General features: G+C 41.2%; 2 protein-coding genes across 2 annotated transcripts; both read left to right on the forward strand.

The window, feature by feature from the left end:
• Positions 1-780: 780 nt before the first annotated feature.
• Positions 781-1349, forward strand: fam163aa (family with sequence similarity 163 member Aa). Its single transcript, XM_026936198.3, has 2 exons — positions 781-873; positions 1005-1349. The coding sequence occupies exons 1-2, from the start codon at positions 781-783 to the stop codon at positions 1314-1316; spliced, it is 405 nt and encodes a 134-aa protein (XP_026791999.2). The 3' UTR covers positions 1317-1349.
• A 726-nt stretch (positions 1350-2075) lies between these two features.
• ifi44c2 (interferon induced protein 44c2) lies at positions 2076-27331 on the forward strand. Its single transcript, XM_053233041.1, has 8 exons — positions 2076-2126; positions 19125-19614; positions 19700-19751; positions 21666-21861; positions 22441-22587; positions 25366-25537; positions 26276-26376; positions 26532-27331. The coding sequence occupies exons 2-8, from the start codon at positions 19134-19136 to the stop codon at positions 26706-26708; spliced, it is 1326 nt and encodes a 441-aa protein (XP_053089016.1). The 5' UTR covers positions 2076-2126; positions 19125-19133; the 3' UTR covers positions 26709-27331.
• Positions 27332-27682: the final 351 nt, after the last annotated feature.

Below are 27682 nucleotides of genomic sequence, written 5' to 3' on the forward strand. Positions count from 1 at the left end.
TTGTGTCACAAAAACATGGTCGTGTGTGTGTTTTCATGCTCACACACATCTTCCCCTGAGAACATATGTTAATGAGCTGATGATGTCACACAGGTGTGTAACACAATTGACTAAAAACAGAGGATAGATTATTTTTTTCTAAAACAGATCAGCAGGTCATTCTGCTCCTCCATCACACACATGCTGTGTGTGTGTGTGTGCTCACTGGTTACCTGCAGCTCTGTGATGGAAAAGTAATGTATTTTGGAATAGTGTGTGAATAATTGAGTGTCTCAGGCGGTGGTGTGTATAAATATTCATCTCGCAGCTTCAACATTCATTCACAATTCATTACAAAGTCTTTCTTGCTTGTCATACGCACACACACCTCAGAGGGCATTGGCCTCACATCACACACACTTCTCTTAAAAAACATATCAGTCACTCAGTAAACTATTTTGTAAAAAAAAAAAAAAAAAATCTAATTAAAACAAATATTAATATCAATGTTAGTGATCCACCCTGCCCTGAACATGCAGCATGTGTTTTAAGTTCCAGGAATCACATGAACTGAAGAACAACTGCATCGCTGTGTGTGTGTGTGTGTCATGATAAACATGTTTTGGTGTTCAGATCTCTGAAAGAATCTACATCAGGGTTCGACAGGATTCTAATAATAACAGGAGTGTGGAAAGTGTATCCTGCAAGGGGCTGAAAGTGATAGAGGGATGCATAAATTCTGGACATGTGAACATGTGAAAGCAGACTGTGTGTGTGTGTTCAGGTGTTGATGGAGGTCAGATGAGCGCTGGAACTGTGGTGATATCAGGAGGAATTATAGCTGCTGTGATTCTGCTGTGTATCATCACTGTGCTGTGTTACTGCAGACTGCAGGTACACACAAACGCGTTTCCCTACAGCACTAATTTAGAATAAAATAATCACACATTAAAGAAAATGATAAAAATTTTGTTTGTTATTTATTTTATGTAATGTATTTATTGTGTGTGGTTGTGTTTGTGTAGCGTTTTTGCTGTAAGTGTGATGTCTCAGAGTCAGTCGCTGCTCCGGTGTTGGACGCGCGTCCTCGTATTCGCTGTGACATGTGCAGTGTGGACGGAGTCACTGGGACTCTGCTGCCATTGACCTTTGACCCCAGTGCGACCCACAGTTACTGTCCCACCTGCTCATCATACTATCGCATTGACGACGTGCGTAATGGGAACATGTGGCTCGCAGTCACTCACCGAGAGCCGTGTGAGGGCGTTACTGCACTCGGCACGGCGGCCATGATGAACTTCTACACCAACACACACACCATCAGCACCGATGTCTGACCTCTGACCTTTTTTTAACTTTCACTTTCAAAGAGGGGCAGAGTTTATCGTTAATTCCATCAGCCAATTGCAAACATGATCATGTGACATCACTATAATAGTTTACCTGATATTTAATAGCTTGCTAGCAGACTTTACTAGCCACTTATCATCAGAGCTGACATCTGTGCTAGGTACCTATCAGCACATATTTTGTGTGTGTATATGTGTGTGTTGGTGTTACATATAATAATTTACACAACATATCCATAAACAGCTTTAATAAAACGAATATTGACAATAAATCATGATATTTATGGCACATCTCATCAACTCTCTGTAAGTTTTGTGTAAATTCACATTACACACTATGAGACACTCTCAGATCACACACATCATTCCACCTTCACGGTTAGCTTCAGGCTATCTGAAGTCAGCTAAAAGGAAACTGGTTCTCAGTTAAACTACTCTGCTCTCAGCTAACATAGTTTAACTTAGTTTAGGTTTAGTTTATTATTGATCAGACCCATTCCTTCAGTAATACCTGTATCCTGAATGACAGGTTACACACACACATGCATCAGATTTCAGATTAGTGTGTTAATGTCAGTAAATCACTCTTGTTGTTGTTGTTGTTTTTTTTTAAATTAGTTGATCTTGTTTTAGTTCTTGTTTAACAGGTCTCATGGTGGGTGTGGTCAGCTCACCTAAATATCTCCTCAAAATTTGTTTTGTTCCTCATTTTTGTTCTGTTGAAGTCAAACTGCCTGTTTTTTTTTTTTTTTTTTTTTCTCCATTTGTATATAGTGTGGAACTGCTCTGCTCTCTGAGGTAGGACAATCCTCTGTCACTAGTTCTGTTTAATATCTATCTGTCTACAGTAATTACAGCCTGCTGTTCATTACTGCCAAAGAAAAGAGATAAATCTACTGTTTTTGCAATTTAATAATCTGTTTCTTCATATTGTGAAGTGTTTATACCATAAGGTTTTTATCTAGTAATTATGGAACAATATGTAAGGAATAACATGATGGACCATGCGGTTATATGAAAATAATCCATGTTGGTGTGATACAGCTCCACTCATTGCAGAGTTACTGTTACCACCTTGAAGTGGACTATTTTCCTATAACAGCACATCGCCAAGTATTTTATTCCTTTTCTACTACAGCTTTTTATCCATTAATAGTTACATTTAACATTTAGCAGCTATAAACAGTGAATGAGCTGTTACTATAGAAACGATGATGTATTAGAACGAGTGCATTAATGTAAACCTCTGATTTGTAGCTGCACCATTGTGAGAGCTGCTGTTATAGAAAATAAATTGGCACCTTCTGATTTGAGAATTCATGCAGCAATACAAGCAACTATTACATTCTTAGCATAGGCCTGTTTCTAAAACCTAAATTATCAATGTAATTGGGATGACATTAATAACAGAAACTAATCAGACTTTTTGTGCTACATTTTCATTCTATTGTATGAGCAGTGTTGTGTGTCTGTATCTGTCACGTAATGCGATTTGAGACAGATGCCAATGCAATAAAAGCGTTTTATTAAAGAGAGACAGGCAGAAAAATCCAAAATGTGAATAGAAATTGTGAACAGTAAACAGGCAGTGGTCAGGCAATTTACAAACAACAGTGTAGGGGTAATCCAAAAGTGTAAACCAGGAAACAAAGCAAGATCGAGAGCACAAGAATCAAAACACGGAATAAAGGCTTGGTGTGCACAGGCGACAAAACACTGAACAATACTTTGCGTAGGACAAGGAAACATGGAAGGTTTAGATATACTAACTAATCAAAAGGGCACAGGACATGAAACAAAAACACATGTGGCAATGTAAACAAAGACATGACAACATGGCAGTGCGTGTCTCTCACTGTCTCCCTCTATAGATAGATAGATAGATAGATAGATAGAATCCAGGAAGTAACTGCAGTGTACTTCGGTAATAATGGTAGAGGTGGTAAAAATTTAGTATAATATGCAAAGTTTCCAGTGAAACAGAATGTTTCGGACAAAAGTCCTACATCAGCTGTGTAAGCTGTTTAGATAGATACATAGACAGAGAGATAGATAGACTACATTGCCAAAGGTTTGTGGACACCTGACCATCACACCCATATGTGCTTGCTGAAAATCACATTTCAAAACCATGAGCATTAATATGGAGTTGGTTCATCCTTTGATTCCAATCTTCCAGTTCATCCCAAAAGGTGTTCAGTGGGGTTGAGGTCAGTGCTTTGTGCAGGACACTTGAGTTCTTCCACTCCAACCTTGGCACACCATGTCTTCATGGAGCTTGTGTTGTGCGCAGGGGCATTGTTGTGCTGGAACAGGTTTTTGCGCCTCTTAGTTCCAGCGAATGGGAAGTTGTAATTCTACAGCATACAAAGACATTCTATACAAATGTGTGCTTCCAAATTTGGTGACACTTTGGGAAAGAAACACATATGGGTGTAATGGTCCAAGCAGCAGGAGAAGAAGTTGTGTTCTTTACTCGGTCACACTAAACTCAGTTTGCTGTTCAAGGCCAGTATACACAGCTTCAACAGTAAACAGAACCGGCCCCACTGTTACTGTAGCATATAATGACTCAGGCCATATTTTCGGAGCCTGTAAAGATTATGCTCAGATGGGTCAGAACATCGCAGAGGACAAAGCCTTCAGCAAGCGGAGACTCTGGCAAGTCTAGGGGGGGGGGCGACAGCATCCAAACATCCCTGTTCACAAAACACTCTATATCCATGAACCCTCCCCACTTTTACCTAAGAAAAAACTATTAACAAACAATTAACTAAACAAATATGTTTTCAGCATAGACTTAAACACCCCGAACACTAATTGAAAGGCTGTTCCATAACTGTGGGGCTTTGTAAGAGAAAGCTCTGCCACCTGCTGCAGCCTTCATTATTCAAGGTACCAACAAATAGCCTGCACCTTTTGATTGAAGGAGGCATGGTAGATCATAAAAGACTGAAATTTCAAACTTGTACTGCGGCATGAGACCATTCAGTGCTTTATAGGTTAATAGTAGTATTTTATAATCAATGCAAAATTTGATTGCGAGCCAGTGTAGTGTGGATAAGATAGGAGTGATGTGGTCTTATCTTCTGCTTCTAGTAAGGACTCTGGCTGTTGCATTCTGGACAAACAGGAGCTTGTTTATGCACCTACTGGAACATCCAGACAGCAAGGCATTACAATAATCCAACCTAGAAGTAACAAAAGCATGAACTAGTTTTTCTGCATCATGTAGTGACATTATAGCTCTTATCTTAGCAATATTTCTGAGTTCAAAGATGCCTATTATAGTAATATTATCTGTAAGAACTTCAAATGAAAGACTGGAGTCAATAATCACACCAAGGTCTTTAACTGCTGCACATGATGAAACAGAAAGGCCAGCCAGAGTTACTGTGTAATCAGAAAGCTTACTTCTAGCTGCATGTGGCCCTAGTACAAGTACTTCTGTCTTGTCAGAATTAAGAAGCAGAAAGTTACTAAGCATCCAGTGTCTAATGTCCTTTACAAATTCCACATTATTAAGCTGGTGTCTCTCATCTGGCTTTGCTGAAACATACAACTGTGTGTCATCAGCATAACAGTGAAAGTTAATACCATCTTTACGGATAATTGTACCCAGAGGTGGCGTATATAAAGAAAAAAGCATTGGGCCTAAAACAGAACCTTGGGGAACACAAAACTTTACCTTAGTATTCATAGAGAAGTCACCATTTACATCCACAAACTGGTAACAATCAGTCAAATAAGACCTGAGCCAGGAGAGGGTCATTCCCTTAACTCTTCCCTTACTATGATCAGTTTTGTCCAAAGCTGCACTAAGGTCAAGCAACACAAGCAAAGAGACATAACCCTGCTAAGAGGCCAGTAGTGGGTCATTTATTACTTTAACCAGTGCTGTCTCTGTGCTATGATGAGGCCTACATCCTGACTGATAGATTTCATGAATATTATTCCTATGTAGGTATGAGCATAATTGCTGTGCTACAACCTTTCCTAGGATCCTTAGCCTATAGTTGGACAATTGACTGGGGTTGAGGTCAGATTTTTATAATTGGGGTTTGATTACTGCTAGTTTATCCTCTCTTTTGGAGATATGGAGAAGGTTGTTCATGCCTTTGTGTCATCCCATTTGGATTATTGTAATGTGTTGTATCTGCCTGTGAGTCATGCCTTTCTCTCTCGTTTGCAGCTTGTTCAGAATTCAGCTGCCAGAATTTTAATGGGCACCAAGAAGAGAGAGCATATTACTCCTGTGTTAATGAAACTGCATTGGTTACCCATACGATACAGAATTCATACGATACAGTTTATAAGGCTCTGCATGGTCTTGTGCCAGAGTATGTTACTGATTTAATCAGTCCCTGTAAATCTAGTAGATCTCTGCGCTCAAATGACCAGTTGCTCCTTATGGTTCCACGTTCCCGTTTAAAATGTAAAGGTGATCGTGTATTCTCTGTTGCAGCTCCTAGGCTCTGGAATGACCTTCCGCTGTATGTAAAATCCTCTTCTACATTGGGTGTATTCCAGAGTGTGCTTAAAACTTATTTGTTTTCTTTAGCATTCGATAATGCTTTGTAAGTGGTGTATGTCTTATGTTTGTATTGATTTTATGTTTTTAGTTTGTCTTGTTTTATTTTATTTTGTCTTTTATCTTTTCTGTACAGCACTTTGGTTCCACTTGTGGTGTTGAAAGTGCTTTATAAATAAAGTTGAGTTGAGTTGAGTTTAAAGGATTTAGGTACATAGCCAGGGCTAAGGGAAGAATTGATTATCTTTAGAAGACGTTTGATTGCTGGTAGTATCTGTTGGAAGAAATGTGAAGGTAAGGGGTCTAGTACATAAATTGATTATTTTGATGAGGAAATTAATGAAATTAGTTCAGTCTCTTGAGGGGGAGTAAAATATTCTAATCACTGATCTGATGTGATTATATGATTATCTACATGGTTAGTTATCAAATTGTCCTTAAATTTATAGTCTGAATTTTTTGCCTGATATTTTCAATAAATTCATGAAGTCATCACTATTACATATTGATGGTGTGCATGCTTCTGTGGTGGTCTTATTCCCAGTTAACTTTGCTACAGTATTAAATAAGAACCTAGGATTATTTTTGTTATCTTCCATTATGGTGGAGTGGTATGCTGATCTAGCATACCACTAAGAGATTTTCTATAGCTCAGGAGGCTCTCCTTCCATGCTGTTTGAAATACTAGAAATTTAGTTTGATGCTGTTTACGTTCTAATTTTTGAGTAGTCTGTTTTAAGGTGTGTGTGTTTGTGATTACCAGGGTTATACCAGGGTGCTATTTTTTTTCTCCCTAATTATTTTTCTTTTAAGTGGATCTATGTTATCTAGAATATAGGGGAATGTGGACTCTAAGCATTCAGTCGCCTTGTCAAGTTCTGTGGGATCAGACGGTAATCCAGTCAAAATTGATATCTCTAGGAGATTATTGATAAAACTATGTGCAGTAGCTGACATGAATGCACACATTTTAAATGAGATGAGGTAATGATCTGAGATAGCTTCAGCCTTAATCCGAATGTCATTATTAGATCAAGAGTGTGACCACCATTATGAGCGGCTCAAATTACGTTCGGATTAACCCCTACTGAATCTAGAATCTAGTCCAAACAATTAATGCTTTGTCTAAAGAAACAACCAGATTTGAGATGAAATCCGCAAATTCACAAGGAATTCAGAATATGGCCCCAGGGGTCTGTAAATAATAATTAGTGGAATCAACTGGGTAGACTTAATTTTTTGTGGCTACATATGTTATATTAGTATAAAGAACGTGTTGAATTTATGTCCAGGTTTTTGTGTGATGCCTAGATTTATCATTATAAATAATTACAACACCTCCTCCTCTGCCAGTTAGACGCTGATGTATATAACTGTATCCAGGAGGATTAGCTTCATTTAATGCTACTTACTCATTTGGTTTAATCCATGTTTCTGTTACAGTACATTAAACACCTGATCAGTAATAGTTTCATTAACAATAAGGGATTTAGATGTAAGAGATCTAATATTTAACAGTCCTAGCTTCAGATCAAAGGTGCTGGCTGTGCATTCAGTATGATCTAATTTTATGTTAACTAGGTTACCATAACAAACGTTCTGAGTATTTCTACATTTTTGTTTAGCTCAGGGAACAGACACACTCTCAGTATGGTGGAACCCGAGTGACGGGGTAGCAGGCGGTCGGTTTAGCCTGTTTGTCTGCTCCCTGGCCTTGGCTCTGGATTAACTAGGCCTGTTCTGAGTCTAGATGTTCAGCAGTTTAGCGACCATAACCTGCTGTAAGCCTCTCTGTAAGTTGTGGAGAACCAGGATGTCTGCAGCCTGTAGAATGCAGAAAATACTGGATGCAGTAATGAAAAAAATGTTTACACTTTATTGTTTAAAATTTTATTGTTTAAACTTTATTGTTTAAAACTCATGAAAAGAGAGTCATAAACGTCTCGCCGGACACAAGTCCCCACCAACCAATCAGCATTCACCTGAAGCCTGAGCAGCGCAGATATGCATGCCGCACAGTTAGATTCTTGGACGACTGCATGAAAACTGCACAGAAACCAGCTGGGCTGGAACCAAGGAAGTGATGTCATTAGCTGTGGAGCTCAATTATGGGGAGCTTATGAAAACAACCCAATCACAGTCCTAGCAGTAAAACGTCTTTCATTGACATGTTGATTTATTTTCACTTTGGGTAACAGATTCCTACATTACCCACAATCCCTTACGATTACCTGCTGATAGTGGTGCAGTGGAATTTATGCCTGGTTTGAACATATGTATTTGTGTTGTGATGCAGAAAAGGTAAAACATATGGGTATGTTTTACACACAGAGACATGCTATCTTGCAGTCCTGTGAGCTAACTGCTCATTGTGAGTATCTGCAGTGCATTTCATCAACTGGTCTTGAGGTGAAACATGATTGATTGGCATGGAGGCGTGTCCAGTTGCATACCCAGAAACACTGTAATGAGATGTTATTTCTTATGCTAGTATAATCGTATTCAGAATATTATTTTTCATGGTATCCCTTTTATATAGATGCACTGGTGATCCCAAACCCATTTATAAAAATGTGGTCCATGAAAAATCTTGTACAAAACAGGTTGTGACATAAACAGGTGAAAAACACTTTGTAAAAACCTGTTTGTCTTCAGTCTTGATCTGCTGTGAGTGCATTTCCTGGGATATAATTTAGTCATCTTTAATAATAATAAAAATAAAATCTGAAGCCTCATCAAACCATGATTGGTAGAATTGTGGATTTAAACAGTAATTAAATTGAAATACTTCCAAAATGCTTTCATTGAGAACTGACTAGGTTTATATTTCAGCTAGTTTCTGTAACAGTTATTAACAGTTGTGGTGTAAGTTTCCTCCAAGTTTCCAACAAAATTTCAGTTCCTCCACACTATTTCTGAGGGAATAATACACACCTGGGCATGGAACAGCTGAGCAGCCAATTGTCCAATTATCAATTACTTTTGGTCCTTTTAAAAGAGGAGGGACCAGTGCTGTAATTCCTACACCATTCACCTGATTTGGATGTAAATATCCTCAAATTAATACTGAAAGTCTGCAATACAGCTAAAATAACAGTAACTTTGTTAGTGTTCAAACGTTTATTGCATATGGTTGTGTTCCCTAGCTTGCTATGAAGTAGAGATGTTTCCCCATCACAGTCTCACCAGAGTATTCTAGTACAATGTTCAGTTATGACTAAATTGATTACAGCATCAAGATAGATAACTTTCTTGGCTCCCTGATAATTTTTGAAAATTTAATTCAGCTACCTAAACACAGCGCTATGCTAACATTAGACAGCTAAACACTGAGCTTAGCTAATGTTAACCTTATCTCTTCAGCCGATATTAAGGACATTAATTAACTAGCTGAGTACTTTCACTTTCACTTTCAACGTAATTTCATGCTTTTCTATACACCAATGGTATTGTGATTTATATACACAGAATATTTTAATTCAGTTGAATTCAATTTTATTTGTATAGTATTGTTATCAGCATACATTCACAATGCAGCTTTTCAGAAATCCAGATGTAGATTTAGATCTCCAATAAACAAGCCAGAGGTAACAATGGCGAGGAAAAACTCCCTGAGAAAAAGGGAAGAAACCTCTAGAGGAACCAGACTCAAAAGGGAACCCATCCTCATCTCGGTAACATCAGATAGTGTGATTATAAATTGTTACAGTGTACAGGTGTAGAAGAGTAAAGACATACAGTATTGAGTGTTTTGAAAGTTGTTCAGAAAGATGTTCACTATGAGCAGATTGTGAATAAGAGTCCTGGCATGAGTACAGAACAGTCTATATGACTACAGCAGCAGCTCTTAGCTACAACTTAAGGGAATCCAGGTGACATCAAACACTGAAGAAAGGGTTTTGGGATTTGTAGTTCTATATTTCTGTCAGAGTTTTGGTCCTTTTTTGTGTTTTTGTTGTGTTACGTTTTCCCCACTAGATGTCGCTCAGCCTTAGTTCTTTGTTGTAATCGGATTCATTGCTTTCGCCTGTGTCTTGTTCCCGTTTGGTGTATTTAAGCCGTCCCTTTTGCCTTTGTTCCCCGCTTGGTTATTGTTCTTTCCTAAGCCCCTGTCATCGTTATAGTTGCGTCTCTCGAGTTAAATTTCTTCTGTGTTTTTCCCTAGCACTCTTGCCTTGTTTTTTGTCTTTTTTGCTCCTTTTTTTTCCTCTATTTTAGTTTTGGCTTTTTTTCGGTTTTCCTGCCCGTCTTCGTTTTTTGTTATTCATTGCCTTCTCGTTTTCCCGTTTTTTCCCTTGAGTCATTTCCTTGTTTTTTTTAACTTAATAAATAGATTCTTGTGCACTACTTCAGGATTTGCTTTGCGGGTTCACCGCCTCCCTGTCGCTCAACGGTATAACGTCCGTTTCTCATGCCGGAGACCCGGGTTTGATCCCTGATTGTGACAGAATAACCAAGCCACAATGAACCCAGAAATGCTGAACTCTCAGGAGCTCCGTGCCACTGTGGCCCAGCATGAGTCCTCCGTACAGTGCCCTGGCTCAGCAGGAGACCCTGATGGCCCAACACTCCCAGTTGCTGATGGATCTCTTGGCTGCAATCCGTCAGATCTCTGACTGGCTTGATGCACCATCTACCCCGGCACCTAGGGCAGCCTCTGTGCCCCTTCAGGAGTCTCGAGGCCCCACTCCTCCTTCCCGTCTGATCGGGCCAAGATCGCCTATATGATTACCCTTCTTTCTGGAAAGGCTCTCTCGTGGGCATCGGCCGTCTGGAAGGCGCAAGCCCCGTTCTGTGCAAGCTACTCTACTCTACTCATTGACCAGGCTATCCAGTTGGATAATTGCTGGACAGCGAGAGAGAGACCAGAGCCGTTCCCATGCCCCCACCCAGCTGGCCAGCCCTACTGCAGTTCAGGGGCGCTCTGATCCCCAAAATCCCTCTGAACCGATGCAGTTGGGCAGGGCCCGTCTCTCCCCTGCGGAGCGAAACCGTCGCATGCGGGAACACTGTTGCTTATACTGTGGTCGACCTGGCCATTTCCGTACCTCTTGCCCCGAGCTCTCAGGAAATGCTCAGTCCCGTACAGGCGAGGCAGGACTGTCGCGGGAGTAACTTGCACTGCCACTCCCTCTGACTCCGGGCTGGTCCTTCCCATCTCTCTCACCTGGGGCCACCAGCAACACCCACTCCAGGCCTTAATTGACTCCAGTGTTGCTGAGAACTTTATGGACATTTCCTTAGCCCAGAGACTCCAGATCTCCAAGAACTCTCTTCTTGCCCCCATGACCTCCACAGCATTGGATGGTAGCCCCTGGCGAAATCACCTATCTTACCTCGTCCCTTCGGCTGGCCGTCGGCCAGCACCAGGAGGAAATCTGTTTTTACCTTATCGAGTCTCCTGAGATTCCCATCATCCTTGGGTACCCCTGGCTCCTCCAGCACAACCCGCACGTTGACTGGTCCACGGGGGCAATTTTCAGTTGTGGTGCATCATGCCAGTCTGTGTGCTTGGGCCAGAGAGTCCCTGACCCTGCTCCCGAGTCTCTAGAAACCATAGATCTGTCCCGAATCCCCCCCCCAGTACCACTACCTCAAGACAGTTTTTAGTAAGAAGAAAGCCACCTCATTGCCGCCTCATTGTCCCTATGACTGCGCTATTGACCTCGTCCCTGACTCCAGTCCCCTTAGAGGCCGCATCATCTCATTGTCCCCTCCTGAAAGGGCAGCCATGAATGAGTACATTGAGGAGTCCCTTGCGGCTGGGATTATCTGTCCATCCACTTCCCCGGATGGGGCGGGGTTCTTTTTTGTCGGGAAGAAGGACGGGGCCTTTGGCCTTGTATCAATTACAGGGGGCTCAACAAGATCACTGTGCGCAACCGCTATCCCCTACCTCTCATGGTCACTGCTTTTGAGGTCCTTCAAGAGGCCTCGATTTTCACTAAACTGGACTTGCGTAACGCCTACCACCTTGTGCGTATCCGGCCGGGTGACGAATGGAAGACCGCCTTCAACACGCCTACGGGGCACTATGAGTACCTGGTCATGCCTTTTGGCCTCACTAATGCTCCTGCGGTTTTTAAAACCCTGGTCAACGACGTTCTTAGGGACATGCTTAACAAATTCGTCTTTGTCTATCTGGATGACATGCTCATTTTCTCGAGCTCGCTGCAGGAGCATGTTACCCATGTTAGCAAAGTCCTCAGATGCCTACTGGACAACCACCTGTATGTCAAGCTAGAGAAATGCGAGTTCCACGTGACCCGGGTCCAGTTCTTGGGGTTCATCGTCAAGCCCGGTCTAATCCGTATGGACCCAAAAAAGGTGCGTGCAGTCATGTATTGGCCTACCCCCTCATCAGTAAAAGAGGTCCAACGCTTCCTCGGGTTCGCTAATTTCTACCGCAAGTTTATCCAGAACTTCAGCTCCATTGCTGCCCCGCTATCGGCTCTCACCAAGGGCACCTCCGCCGGCTTTCGCTGGAGCCATGATGCTGAGTCAGCCTTCTGTGAGCTCAAGTCCCGCTTCTCCTCGGCCCCTATTCTGGCTCTCCCGGATCCGGAGATTCCCTTTGTTGTAGAGGTGGATGCCTCTGAAGTAGGAGTCGGAGCGGTGCTGTCTCAAAGGGGTAAGGACGGCAAGCTGCACCCCTGTGCTTTCTTTTCCCACCGTCTTACCCCGACAGAGAGAAATTACCATGTGGGTGATCGAGAACTTCTGGCTGTTAAGTCAGCGCTGGAGGAGTGGAGGCATTGGCTCGAGGGCACGAAACACCCGTTCCAGGTACTCACGGACCACAAAAATCTCTAGTACATCCAACAAGCCAAGCGGCTCAATCCCCTACAGGCGCGTTGGTCACTGTTCTTCAACAGATTTCACTTTTTCCTGTCTTACCGCCCTGGTTCCAAGAACCTCAAGCCTGATTCACTGTCCCGAGTCTACGGTAGCACGTCTCGAGAGGACAAGGTCCTCCCTATCATTCCCAGCTCGAAAATTGTAGCTCCGGTCAGGTGGCAACTTGAGGACACAGTGAGACAAGCCCAAGCCAGAGAACCCGACCCAGGAAGCAGCCCGACCAACCGCCTGTATGTACCCAATGCTGTTCGATCCCCGGTTCTCCAGTGGGGGCACTCCTCCCGTTTCTCTTGTCATCCGGGTCCCTCGCGTACTCTCGAGTTCCTCCAGAGGCGATTTTGGTGGCCTACCATCAAGGAGGATGTCATCACCTATGTCAGGGCCTATCCTGTGTGTAATCAGAGCAAAACCACGCACCAGTCTCCCCAGGGTCTCCTGCAGCCTCTTCCCATCCCTCATAGGCCCTGGTCCCACCTGTCCATGTACTTAATCACCGGGCTTCCACCGTCCCAAGGTAACACCTGCATCATGGTCATTGTTGACCGATTTTCCAAGGCCATCAATTTCATCCCCTTGCCCAAACTACCCACAGCCAAAGAAACGGCGGAGCTTATCATTACTCATGTTTTCCGCACCTTTGGCATACCACAGGACCCCAATTTTCCTCGCATTTCTGGCAGACCTTCTGTGAGTCTCTGGGGGCCTCCGTGAGCCTATCCTCCGGGTTCCATCCCGAGTCCAACGGTCAGACGGAGAGGATCAACCAGGATCTCGAGACCACCCTGAGGTGTATGGCTGCTAACAACCCATCCTCCTGGTCCACTTTCATCATGTGGGCGGAATACGCGCACAACACTCTCCGCTCCTCTGCCACAGGCATGTCCCCGTTCGAGTGCCAGTTTGGGTATGCCGATCAACTGTGTGATACTATGCGACTGGAGGAGGGAATTAATGCTGGATTGGATATCGACTTCACTAAGATTTTAAAGGATCACATTCATGACAGATACCAGGTAGAGCTGATATGATGTACACACACTATACATCTACTGTCTAGAGCAAATGTTTGCATCACCTGTAGATTCTAAATGAAGAAAAGTGAAATTTACCTCTATCTTACAATTTATCTACAAAAATAGAATTACAAGATGTTAGAAATTAATTGTGGGTATATCCTGTAACAAGACAACCATCTAAACTAAAACCAAAGGCAAAATCAACATAAATATATTTTTACTCCAAACTCACCACTAAGTTGGAGGAGCTGGGACTTAGCCTGTCCCAGTGAATCTCCAACTTTCTGACAGGCATACCACAAGAGGTACAAGTCCCTGGGTTCAAAGTGCCGGTTTCAGGGCCCTGGTAATTCAGTCCTGGAGAGCTGGAACTGGAAGTGGAGAAGGGAAAGAGTAGGGACAGAGAGAGTGATAAAAAAGAGAGCCACCTGGACCAGGACCTGCCACCAGCTGATCCTCTATCAGCTGAATGGCTTCATCCAGGAATGTGGGCCAGTGGCATTGGACCCGCCCTGCTGTTCCTGCCGGGATTCAAGGGATGAACGACTCCAGTACCACCAGCTGCTGCTCGTTGCACAAGTTGAGGAGGGCTTGGTGCTGGTTTGGTGGAGGCTGGCAAGGGTCTTAGTGGTTTCGCTGAGTGGGGAGGCCTCCATGGCAGAGAGTCCTCCTCTCAGGTTTCGGCACCATTGTGCAAGCTCTACATCCTTCTCTCAGGCTCACAGCATTCCCTGAAACCACAAAAAGCAAAGTAGGCTGGTGGTAATATGACATAGGTGAGAATAATTGTGTGTTACTTCCCTGTTCAACTCTCCTCTCCAGCCGCAGCTGAGGCTCAACCACGCCCCTTCTGCCACAGTTTGCTTCACCTGTCTCAGAGGAGGCATGTTTTATCCTTCACCCTCCCAAGCTGGTTGCTGTCATACATTGGAGAGATCTGACTGGTGGGTGGAAACTGGCCAAGAATAAATTGGGTTAAAAGTATTAAAAAAAGTGAAATTTTTATTTGTTTTCATTTATTATTTGTTCCTATTTATACTGGTCACACACAGTTAAGATTAGTATGTTTATCTCCGTAAATTACAATTTTTTTTAGTGGATTGATGATATCAATATAGTGGATGTTTATGATGGTCAGAGTTCATTTTGAATGTAATAAAATAGTGGATGTGAATTTCTGTTCTGCTGAAATCAACCCTTTTCTCTTCATCTGTGGATTTATGGTGAAAGTGTGCTTCTGTTCTATCCGAGGTATGACAATCCACTCTATTTCTATCTAATATGTGTTTTATATCTAGATGGATTGCTACATTAAATTTACAGCTGGCTGTTCTTCATTATTGACAAGCAAAAGAGAAAAAACTCTATCATCATTACAAGATGTTTGACATCAGATTTTGAATATGGAATAATATATCACTTTAATATAACTAACTACTCTGTCTTTACTGTGAAAACCCAGTTTAAGTCTAGATTTTAACAACAGAAGCTATATTAGCCTATTTATTAGTATCCTGCGTGCATTGTTCATGGTGTTCCTGTGCGCATTTAAGATGGTTTTGCAGAACTTAGCATGCAGGGTTTGTCCTATTTGTCAAAATTTGTAAGTGAACTGCACACTTCACTGCCACACAGGGCAAATGGCAGTTCACTCACAGCCAGGTTGATGTTTTCTGAGGAATCAATTACAGTAAGCAGAATCACTGGTATGCTCAATTTCATGTGTACCTAACATAAATGTGATTTTTGTTCCCTAAAAGCCTGATCTTATAATTTTATATTAAAATATATAAAATTATATATTTATATATATTTATGTATGGCTTAAGCAGCAGCCCTGTCACACTCCACACTCCTCAGAGATGAAATTTGTTTGTTTGTTGCCAATTCTTGTTCTGCACTTGTTTCCAGCGATTTAATGAGATCATATGTTTTACCCCCTAAACCCCTTTAAAAAATTATAAAATGATTCTTGATGCCAAAAGAAGTCAAAAGTCCATTTGAAGTAAAAAAAAAAACAAGGAAATATTTTGGATTTATTTTGTACAATGTATTTTTCAACAAGGGTGTGTAGGGAGTAAATATGATCAGTTACCAGTAACTTGGCAAAAATCCAATCTGACTTCTACTCAAACATTGTGCTCAATAAGGATGTTTAAATATCTCACTTTTATGATGCTACACGTTATATTCCTGAGGTTACTGTTCACACAATGGCCTCAGTAATAGAGGCAAATTTATGTCCAGTTTTGCAGAGTGAGGTCATTAAACTTCGAAACTTCGCCAATCGAAATTTAGAACTGGTGTATTTAATCATTTCATTCAGGATCCCATCAGATCCTGATGCTTTCCTTGGTTCAATTTTGTCTTTAATTCCTCCTCAGTAATTGAGACCTCTAAAGGGTTTTAATTGTCTTTAATGGCCAATTCCAGTTCCTCAATCTTTCTGTTTATGTGATCTTGCTCTGAATTTGTGTCAAATTCTACATTTCTAAGTTTGGAAATGGGTTGTCCAGATATCCCCATCTTGAATTACCAATATATGTCCAGAAAGGTGTAGGTGTCTAATAATTTCTTGACTGCTGATTGCTTTCTGGAACTCGTTGGTGCTGTTTTGGGCTCATCTGTAGGATTTGTGTATGTTGTACAGCGTACTGGGTTGTGTGTGTACAGTGGGGTTAGTTTCTGTCTTTTTAATGAACACAGTAATTTGGTTGTGATCAGACAGAGGGGTTAGTGGTTTGACAGTGAATGCACTGAGAGAGAAAGGGTCTAAATCTGTTATCATGTAAACTACTGTACTATTCCCAAGAGGTTAGCAGAAAATGTACCTTACTAAAGAGTCCCCTTGTATCTTACTCTTGATAAGGTACAGACCCAGAGTGTGACAGAGCTGCAGGAGGTCTTTTCCATTTTTGTTTACTATGTCATCACAGTTGATCCTATGGGTTGAAAGACAATGATTAGTGAGAATGTTATTGTATTTAAAAAATGGTGTCCTTGTGTTTTTTGTAGTGTCAGTTTCAAGAACAGGAAGTGGAGAGGGATGCAATTGCAGTTAAAGTGTTTATTAAAGAAAGGCAGGAGAAATTTTCAAACGTGAATCAGAATCAAAACAGGCAGAGATCAGGCGATCAGCAAACAATGATGTCAAGGATAATCCAAACACACAAACCAGGAAACAAAAACAAGATCAAGAACTGGAGTAACATGCCACGGAACAAAAACGGCTTGGTAAAGTACAGGCGGCAAAGTACTGAACATTACTTTGCGAAGTACAAGGACCCACGGGGTTTAAATATACTAACTAATCAAGGACAAACTGAACACATGTGAGAATGATCATGACACATACGGGAGACAAACAATGACAAGACAAGGGAGGAGACAGGACATGAATGAAAACAAAAAAGTACGTGGCAAAATAAACAAAGACATGACAGCATGGAAGCACATACCGTGCCACTGTTGGCTCTGTGCTCTGAGCGCTTCTGCAAGCAGTGCTAGGTGCAAGAGGGAAAGTCCTCAGAGATCCCCCCTAAGGGCACTTCTCCCGAAGTGTCTAAAAGTACTTCCACCTGGCAGTCCAGCCCCTCTGGGTAAAAAGTCCAAGCAGAACCCAAAGTCCTAGGGAAGGCATTGTCCAACATGTTGACTCATTGACTTCAGAGGAGTTGAGGAGCAGACATGGGACTGGGACAAACTCACCAGGGTCAGGTGGCGGGGCTTGAACAGGCTCGCCGAGATCAGGTGGCGGGGCTGTGACAGGCTCGCCAGGGTCATGAGGTGGGAACAAGGGTTGGGAGGCCGCACAATTAGCCTCAGGTCTTGGGTGGCCGTGCCGTTGGCCCAGGGCAGGAGCAGAACTTGGGAGGCTGCGCTGTCTACCTCAGTCAGGAGCATGGTGTGGGAGGCTGTGCCGTCTACCTCAGGCTTGAGCAGGACATAGGAGCCCGTGTTGTCAGCCTCAGGCAGGAACAGATCTTTGGAGGCCGTGTCGTCAGCCTCAGGCGTGAAAAGGACTTGGGAGGCCGCGCCGTCGGCCTCTGGAGAGAGCTCTGCAGGGGGAGACCCCCATGTTGGCCTTAGGCTGGAGCTTTGCTATGGATGCTGCCCTGTCAGCCTCTGGTGGGAGCTCAACAGGGGAGGCCGCCCCATCAGCCTCTGGCTGGAGCTCGGCTAGAGAGGCCACCCCATTGGCATCTGGGGTGTATGTATATGGCACTGAAGAATAGATCCTTCTGTGAAGACAGTATAGATATTCTTATTTTTAGCCAAACATGGCATTTTCTGATTTTAACTTGCCTATTACTCTGTGTAGGTGTGATTGTACCAGGTGGTAACACCCCCTGAGTTCAGTTTCTGAGAGGCTAATAGATTTTCTCTATAGTCTTAAGGATAGCGAGTGGCCATGTCAGCCTTGCACCATGTTCTTGCACCAAGTTCTGGCAAACTCCTCGATACTTTGTTCAGGTGCAAGCAGTCATACAGGTGATGGGGTTGTGACAAAGTTTGGGTTTTACTAAATAAACAGTGGGAATTAATTAGAAACGAACCTGTAAGAAGAGTCTTTTTTACTTTTATCAATGTTTTATTACTGTAACACTAGCTCAGCAAATCTCAGGATGTGTAACTTAATCTCAAGATGGGTAGATGTCATTCACACATCCTAATATTAAGATTACCAACAAATATTACATGTCAATATTGCAACTTATGCACTTAGAATATAGCTTCAGAAATACCAAAGGCCTCATATTAAAATCTGATACAATTTTCACAACCAGATGAACTTATGCACAGTAAATCATATTAAGGATTATATGATTAATTACAAAATGAATGAATACATAACCAATTACCCAATAACCAAATATTAGTTAAGTCAGCAAAAGCGTTGGTACTTCATTCAATAGATTTCTCTTTCACAAGATTTGAGTTGCTCATGGAGATGATTTGATTTGCTCATTGACAGGGTTTTCCATAATCCATTAACTAATCACAATTCTGCCATCTAGAGTCTAGTAGTATTCTGAATAAGTAATATAATGAAAATTACACTGAAAGCAATCATAGCATTCCCTCAACTTTAAGATGGAAAACCCACAAAGGACATAATGCAATGAAGCATTAGGATAGCCACATTCTCTAGTAACTTTTAGTGATACTAATAATTATATTCATTAATATAATTACAGACACAAAGTTAGAGTGGCATATCACTATCACATATCTGTCATACCTTTTGAAGCATTCTTTCTGTGTGTCTCTCTCTGTTACTCTCTCACTCTTGCTCTCTGTGTCTGTCTGTTTGTCTCTTTTAATATCTATCTATCTATCTATCTATCTATCTATCTATCTATCTATCCATCTATGTCCATACTGTTTCAGATCTTCACGATGAGTGCCATCACATCTAAATTGACCAGACATCAGGAGCTGAAGTTGTGTTCTTTACTTGGTCATGCTAAACTCAGTCTGCTGTTCAAGGCAAGTAAGCATGGCTTCACTGCTTCTGCCTTCCACCAGAAGTGTGATCGTCAGGGGCCCACTGTTACTGTAGCATATAATAACTCAGGCTACATTTTCGGAGCATACATCAGTAAAGATTACGCTCAGACAGGTCAGAACATAGCAGATGACAAAGCCTTCCTGTTCAGCTTCAATGATCATGAGGCTGATAAATCTCCTCTGCGTGTGGTGAGCACAGATGCCAATTGTTCATTTCAAGATGTGAACACAGGGCCTCATTACGTCTCCTTGGCTTTTCTTTATGATAACACCACCGTGCGCAGCAATCCAGGCACATATAATTTTGACCCAGTGGAGATGCACGGCAATGACCTCAAGCTGATCGAGTTGGAGGTGTACCGAGTGGAGGGTGAGTTTATTTAAGTTAAAAGTATTGAATTAAAGCAGAGATGGTTGTTATGAACACATTAACGTTAGTGTCCATTTCCCTGCAGGTTTTGGATCACTCATGGAGAAACCATGGAGAAACATCGACTGGCATTTGGAGTAAGAAAAATCAAACACACTATAAATGTTCCTTAGAATTAAATTCATTGTAGGTGATTTTTCCATCAGTTAAGTGGAACTGTTCTCTGGTCTTCCACCATGAAATAGTTTGTTCTTTCAAGTAAAATCAGTTTTATTTCACCCCTAACTGCTGGGGGTGGTGTCTAACACGTGGATATCCTCTTTTGATTATGAAGTGACAGTGACATGGTATTTGCTATTAATGCCTTCACACCACTTTACTTCTTCCTTTATCTATACTTGCTTTCTTGCACATGCTGGACTGCTTGTAGATTTTAGACCTATCCTGTCCAGCTTGTTACTATGGTCAGAGCAACCATAGCAACCAAAAAAAAGAAAAAGGAGACTTGAATCCTACACTACAACTGAGAGCTCCAGAAAGTTCCTGATAGTTGTCAACCCCACCCTACACTAATCAAAGCTCCTATTGTGGGATTGATGCTGGGACTGATTGTCTCAGTAAAAGGGACAAAGACCCTCCCCTGCTTGCTACTCAAAGCTTTTCTCATGAAAGGGGTACACCTAGGAGTGGGTCAACATCAGAGACAGACAGTTACCATAGAGGCCAGATGGGGAGCAGTGTGGTGTAACAGAGGCACAAGGGGTGTATGGACCCACAATGTGAGGTCAGAATGCATGATCCTACTAAAATTGAGTGTGGCCTGTCTGACCCTCTGGTTCAGAAATGCTATCACATTCTGATCTGATTAATCACCAAGTGGGCTCATGGAGGGCTAGCTTCACTGACAGGAGCTTGGCAGGTCAGAAGATTGGGACACTGGACAGGATATTGAGGCAGTGCATATCTCTAAGAGAGTGGTGTTTGCACTCATAGGTGGTGCAGCATATCTGGGAAAATTCAGCCAGGTGCAGGTGGACCTCTTTGTTAATTCTGAGTCAACTCATTGTCAAAAACACGCTAGCTCACAACTGGTTTTTCAGCCTACTGTATGTGTTCCCACCTTGCCTGCTGATTCTGCCCACATGATACAGAATTCAAGACCAAGACTGCATGCCTCAGTAATAAGCTTGGCTGGTCGAACCCAAGGTTCCTCTCTAAGGTTGTTTCACCCAAATTTGTGAACCAAGTGGTTAACCTAAGAGTGTCCTATTTTCTTATTATATTACCCCTAACTGAGTTTTTTTAGACTGATTCTTAGACTATGTATTCTTAGACTATGACCTAGTGACCCAGTATCAGGAAGTATTTATTGGTAGAGACTTCAAAGCATTTCTGTAAGTCACTCTGGATAAAGTCAACTCATTGTTAAACACACGCTAGCTCACAACTGGTTTTTCAGCCTACTGTATGTGGATAAAGGTGTCTGCCAAACACCATAATTATAAATCTAAATGTTCTATGAAGATCAATATGCAGCATGTTCCCTACTGGGTCTAGTGTATACCTCACGGTACTATTTGCAGATGTTCATTCACCTGACCACTTTTTCATCTGTCATAATACAAAGAAGTACTGGCAGGAGGTATCCAGGTGTTACACATTGTCCCTGGCAATTAGGAGGGGTGAAACAGAATGCTAGTTATGAATGTAACTGTGGTTCTATCAACTCCACTAAGGAACTGCCACTGAACCAGTAGGCACTCTATGTTCTATGCTAGTATGTTCCAGGAAAGGAATTACATGAAGTGAAGATATTTATAGCAAATACTATGTCACTGTCATTTCATGACTTTGTTGAAGGTCTTGGCATATCCAGGTGTTAGTCAGTGTTCACAGATCCCCAATTACATCAGTAACTAGTGTTATGTTCACCAAAAACCTGCTGGACTAAAGCTAAAGAAGTGATGTCATTATCTGTGGCGTAATTTTGGGGAGGTTATAAGAACAAGCCAAGGACAGGGGTCTTAAGAACAATGTGTACATTTGTGTAGGAAGAGGAAAGCTCTGAAGCATGAAATCTCACGCTGGACTCCGAGTGCAAGCATGGCACAGAAAGCTCGTGTGTTGCTCGTTGGTGCTGTGGGAGCGGGTAAATCCAGCTTCTTCAACTCTGTTAATTCCGTGTTTAAAGGCTATGTGAACTGCCAGGCCAACACGGGCATCGCTGGCACCAGCCTCACCACACAGGTACTTTGCTTAATTTTATGGAAAAAATCATAAAATCAATTGAATATAATTGTATGGAAAGGTGAAGAATCCAGGATTCCCTGGGAACGCTTTCAGAGTGGTCAAACTTAGCATTTAGCCAATCACAGTTGTCTATCACAATGAAGAGACATAGAGTTAAATATGAATCATATTAAGATATATGATCAATCAATAATCAATATTAAGATATGAATCATAATAAGGTAAGCACATCTAAAGTTTTTGTGCTTTACTGAAATAGCTAAATATCTATTAAGTGGCTGTTAGTTGCTGTCTTTTGGCAGCAAGCTAATATTAGCATATAGCACTATGTTCTAACTAGGTAATAAATAGTTACTATGAGCAGATTGTGAATAAGAGTCCTGGGATGATTTTATGACTACAGGACACAGGACCACAGGATTTTATGAGTACAGCAGCAGCTTTTAGACACAAATCCAGCTAAGATTTCACTAAAGAAAGGGTCTGAGCAATCATTTTTTATAATAATTTTTACAATTATGTCTATATATTTTAATTAAATGTCATGATGATGGTTTGTCTGTGTGTTTTGTGTAGTTCCGTGCATATTCCATTAAGGCAGATGGTAAGTTTTTGCCGATCACACTGTGCGACACTATGGGACTGGAGGAGGGAGTTAATGCTGGACTGGACATTGACGATTTCACCAACATTTTAAAGGGTCACATTCAGGACAGATACCAGGTAGAGCTGATGAGATATGATGTACACACACTATACATCTACTGTGTAGGGCAAAAATTTGTATCCTATATGGTTTCTAAATGAAAAAGTGAGATTTAACTCTATTAAATAATTTATTAAAAAAAATTAATTCCATGTAATTCCAATTAATTCCAAAAGAAATTACATGTTGGTACATCCTGTAAAAAGACATCTTAAACAATTAGACCTAAAACAAAATCAATATAAATATATTTTGAAAAAATATTTGGAGAGATGTCTACTGAGAAGATCCAAAATCTGTTCAGCGAGTTATTAAAATAGTGGTGCAATCTTTTAATTAATACAATTTTGGATTTTTTGAATAATTGTGTTAACAATAGAGCATGTTGTTACTTGTAATTAAGGGAAATATCTATGAAACCAAACACAAATTTCCTGTTGGTATAATTTGTCCAAAAGGTGTGTACATGGCTCTATTTTTATGCATAATCATCTGGTTTCACCTTCCTTTATATACTACAACCTTTATTCACAGTCTGAAAGTATTGGAACAGCAAGGCCAGTTCTTTTGTTTTTGCTATATACGGAATTTGGGTTTGAGATCAAAAGATGAATATGAGACGATAGATCAGAATTTCAGCTTTCATTTCCTGATATTTACATCTAGATGTGTAAACCACTTAGACATGGCACCTTTGGTGACAGACCACCCAATTTTTATGTGAGCAAAAGTACTGGAACAGATAGTCTTAAAATAAATTTAAATAAATAACACTTAATATTTGGTTGCATATCCCTTGCTTGCAATAACTGTCTCTTTTGGGGGGTTTCTCCCTTCAGTCTCCTCTTCAGGAGGTGAAATGCTGCTCAGTTGGGTTAAGGTCTGGTGATTTCTTGGTCAGTCTAAAACCTTCCATTTGTTTCCCTTGATGAAGTCCTTTGTTGTGTTGGTAGTGTGTTTTGGGTCATTGTCTTGCTGCATGATGAAGTTCTTCCCAATTAGATCAGATGCATTTCTCTGTAAATTGTCAGACAGAATGTTTCTGTAGACTTCTGAATTCAATCTGCTGCTACCATCACGAGTTACAATAAAGATTAGTGAGCCCATGCCACAAGCAGCCATGCAAGCCCAAGCCATGACACTACCTCCACCGTGCTTGACTGATGAGCTCATATGTTTTGGATCACGAGCAGATCCTTTCTTTCTCCACACTTTGGCCTTTCTATCACTCTGGTAGAAGTTAATCTTGCCACAAAACAACAAAACAACTTTTGTGACTCATCTCTGTATTTCTTTGCGAATTCCAACCTGGCGTTCCAATTCTTACTGCTGATGAGTGGTTTGCATCTTGTGGTATGGCCTCTATATTTCTGCTCTCAAAGTCTTCTTCAAACAGTGGATTGTGATATCTTCACCCCTGCCCTGTAGAGGTTTCAGGACATTCCAGATTGTTCCATTGGCTATTCCTAATGCTTGTAATTGCTTGTGATTGCTCCGATTGATTTTCCCTCTTTTCTTAGCTTCAGAATGGCTTGCTTTTCTCCCATAGACAGGTCTCTGGTCTTCATGTTGGTTTATCCTTTATAATTCAATTTGTTTCGATTCAATATTATTTGTACAGCACTTTTAACAAGCATTTGGACATTGTCACAAAGCAGCTTTACAGAAATATATAAATTCCAGATATGAATTTTAAATGTGTAAATTTAGCCCTAATGAGCAAGCCAGAGTCTCTGAGATGACATGAGGAAAAAACCTTGAGAGGAACCCGTCCTCATCTGGGTGACACCAGTGTGATTATAAATAATTTCTCTTCTATAACTGTATACTATATAATCAAAAAGTACAATTGTATAAACAGGAACTTATGAGCAACTTATAAGTATGAGCATAAGAGCAATTTCTGAATTCATTATAGTTTTAACTTAATTTCTATTGTATCGAATGAAGTTATTAACTGTTCAAAGATGGAGACTTGAAGGAGATGTGCAAATTGTTCTAGCAATTATAGTCCTAAGGCTATCCAAGGAAGAACATTGACAGCCATCTTTATGGTTTCTATGTGGTACCATCCACAGTAATCTCATGGTGAGCTTTAGGCTGCCATTTTGGGGCCATCCTCAGCAGGAGTGAGTGATTTTCGGTTGAGGAGAACTCCAAAAAGAAGGAGTCAGCATCACTGGTATCTCAGGAGTAGCGTGTGTAGCTCGACAGAGAGATAGAGGGGGAAGAGAGAGAGAAACATAGATTATTAGGTATGGTCTTGCCACATAACGGTTTAAGAAAATGTACATTGTGTGCAAGCAGGGAATCTAGCAGGACTATCTATGACAGCATAACTAAAAGGGACAGCCAGAAGGTAAAACAGACATGAGGACACCTTGGGACTTAAAGCGGCCAGCCACTCCACTGCCAAAACAACAAATGCAGTCTTTAAAGGTGAAACCCAGGGCTCAAACCAAGAGTAGACATTCAGAGCTATTAATTGTTTAAACAATCAATCTAACAGGGCACACCTGGGCAACAAGAAACACTTGTCAGTTACATGATCCAATATTTTTGATCACTTGAAAAATGGGTTGGTTCAAACAAAATGTCCTAAGTTGTTTAACAAATCTAGATGTAAATATCAGGAGATAAAAGCTGAAATTCTGATCATGTCATATGCATCTTTTGATCTCAAGCCCAAATGTCTTCAGTGTACAGCAAAAATAAAAGAATTGGCTTTGCTGTTCCAATACTTTTGGAGAGGACTGTAAATTAAACCACATTTTCCTCTTTCACTCTTGCTCCAGTTTAACCCATCAGTTCCTATCCAAGAGGATTCTCCTTATTTCTGTAAAACTCCGAATGTGAAGGAAAAGATCCACACTGTTGTGTATGTGTTGGACACCTGCAAGATCAAACTGATGTCTGAAAAGATGATTGAGAAGCTGGCTGCTTTCCGCAAAAAAGCCAACCACATGGGTAACACACACACACACGCACACGTCTCTTCCTTAACATTCATCCACTGGTACCATATTGGCCAACTGTAGGGTTTTCAGATGGGGGACCATTGATTTTTGACATTTCTCGTCTTATCCCAGTACATCTCCTAGTGGTGGAGCATGTCTTCCTGCCACCTCCTGCAGTTGGCCTTCAGACTATTCCCCAGCTCCTATCCCTTCTCCTGAGCCACAGCCAGAAGCTGACCTTCTCTTTTTTGGCTGAGGTGGTCCACACCACTATGTCTGGCTGGAGTGATGTTGACGACGTCTCATTTGGAGACTTTTTACTTCATTTTGTTTGGAGAATTTTTTAAATAAATAAAATGTAATCATTGCTGTAAGAGGAATAAAACACTTTCGACCATGTTGTTATAGGAAAAGAATCAACTACTGGGTGGTAAAATCTGCTTCATTACAAAATGTGTCAGTCACTGGAGATTGAAGAGACTGAAGAGTAGACTCTGTCAGTCACTGGAGATTTAATCCTTACGTGAAACATACAGTCATGGAACTGTGGATCCCAGTGGCAGATGACACTGGAATGTTCTGAAACACAACAGACTTTATCCAGTATCGAAAAAAAACTATAAAATTAATGCATTTATAATAATACACATAATTGATGCAACATAATCTTTAACCATGAACATAAAAGCTCCATAGTCCAGTGCAATATCACATAGAATCTGTGTGTGTGTGTGTGTGTGTACTCCAGGAATCCCACAGCTGGTTCTGTTGACTAAAGTGGATGAAGCGTGTCGTACCGTGGCAGAAGATCTGAAACACATCTATCAGAGCCATTACATCTACAAGATGGTGAGATTACTTTAATGTAGCAGAGAAAAATGACCAGCTAATGATTCTTAGAGTAACACTGGACGTTAAACAGACTCAGAGTTTAGGAGCCTACCTAAATACCTTGTACGTGTGTGTGTGTGTGTGTGTGTGTGCTTGTGTTTGTGTGTGTTTAGATGCAGGAAGTGAGTGTACGTCTGGGTATTTCTCTCTCCGCCATGGTTCCAGTGAAGAACTACAGCAGAGAGCTTGATCTTGACCCACATACCGACATCCTGCTGCTTAATGCCGTTCTGCAGATCATCAGAACCGCTGAGGCATACTTTGATGACTGCTCCTACCAGGAAGAGTAGAAGAGTAGACTCCAGAACACTAGATATCTTTGCTTTGCTTCAGGCTTGAACCTGCATGTTGCTGCTGTTTAAATCACATTTATGCACAAATTTGTCCTCCTCTGCTGAATATAACTGGCATAAGCAGATTGTGTTTTATTGTGCTTTAAAAGAAATCCCTCTTACCTTCCTGTACATTCACAGTTTTACTGATCTTAGAACACTTTTTGGAATGTAAACTTTTTTTTTTCTGGTCGCAGCAGAGTTTCTGAAAGCTTAAAAAAAAATATTCAGAAAAGAAGAGAGTGACGTCAAGCACCTTTATATCTCCTGAGCAATCAGATAACTGAAAAAAGTGAGGCATGTTAGTGAGTGAATACAAGGTGGTTAAAGATTCTGTATTAATTGAATGGGTTTATTCTAAACTCTGTTTTGGAACAGACTAGAGTCCTCCTTCACTGGGTTCTGCAGTTCTGGTTGTATGGCTGTTTGTACGGTTCTAGAATGATTAGATGTGCATTATATCACATATGTGCATACGGGATTGGAACAAGGGCTTATTTGCATATTGCGCTCATTTGCATATTGCGTTGTATTTCTCATGGTGTTGTTTTGCATTCCTTAATAAACACGGCCTTCGGCAATAGCAGACTCCACCTGCCCCCGCCCTCTCTTTTACAAAGAGCATAACAGCCCACTTACTGTATATCATGATAATGATGGAGTACACACAGAACTACAAAACACAAACCATCATCATCTTGACATTTTTTATAATATATAGACACAGTTTAATATATAGTTTATATACTTTATACATGACTGTGTATAAAATATAAAAGTGAAAATACTCAGGGTTAGTGGGCTAAACTTGGTAAAACGCTGTTTGTATTCAATTAGTTGATAATTTGTTGATTGTACTGTTGTGTTAAAGTGGGACACAGTTCATATCAGGTAATAAAATGGAGGGAGCAGTCAGGGAATTTAGTTCTTAT

The sequence above is a fragment of the Pangasianodon hypophthalmus genome, chromosome 4 (assembly GCF_027358585.1).
Source record: "Pangasianodon hypophthalmus isolate fPanHyp1 chromosome 4, fPanHyp1.pri, whole genome shotgun sequence".
NCBI classification, from domain to species: Eukaryota; Metazoa; Chordata; class Actinopteri; order Siluriformes; family Pangasiidae; genus Pangasianodon; species Pangasianodon hypophthalmus.

Coding starts and splice junctions, on each gene's coding strand:
- fam163aa (XM_026936198.3), top strand. CDS start 781: ATGAGCGCTGGAACTGTGGTGATATCAGGAGGAATTATAGCTGCTGTG. Junction 874..1,004: donor TGTGTTACTGCAGACTGCAG/GTACACACAAAC, acceptor GTGTTTGTGTAG/CGTTTTTGCTGTAAGTGTGA.
- ifi44c2 (XM_053233041.1), top strand. CDS start 19,134: ATGAGTGCCATCACATCTAAATTGACCAGACATCAGGAGCTGAAGTTG. Junction 19,615..19,699: donor GGAGGTGTACCGAGTGGAGG/GTGAGTTTATTT, acceptor ATTTCCCTGCAG/GTTTTGGATCACTCATGGAG. Junction 22,588..25,365: donor ACATTCAGGACAGATACCAG/GTAGAGCTGATG, acceptor CTCTTGCTCCAG/TTTAACCCATCAGTTCCTAT.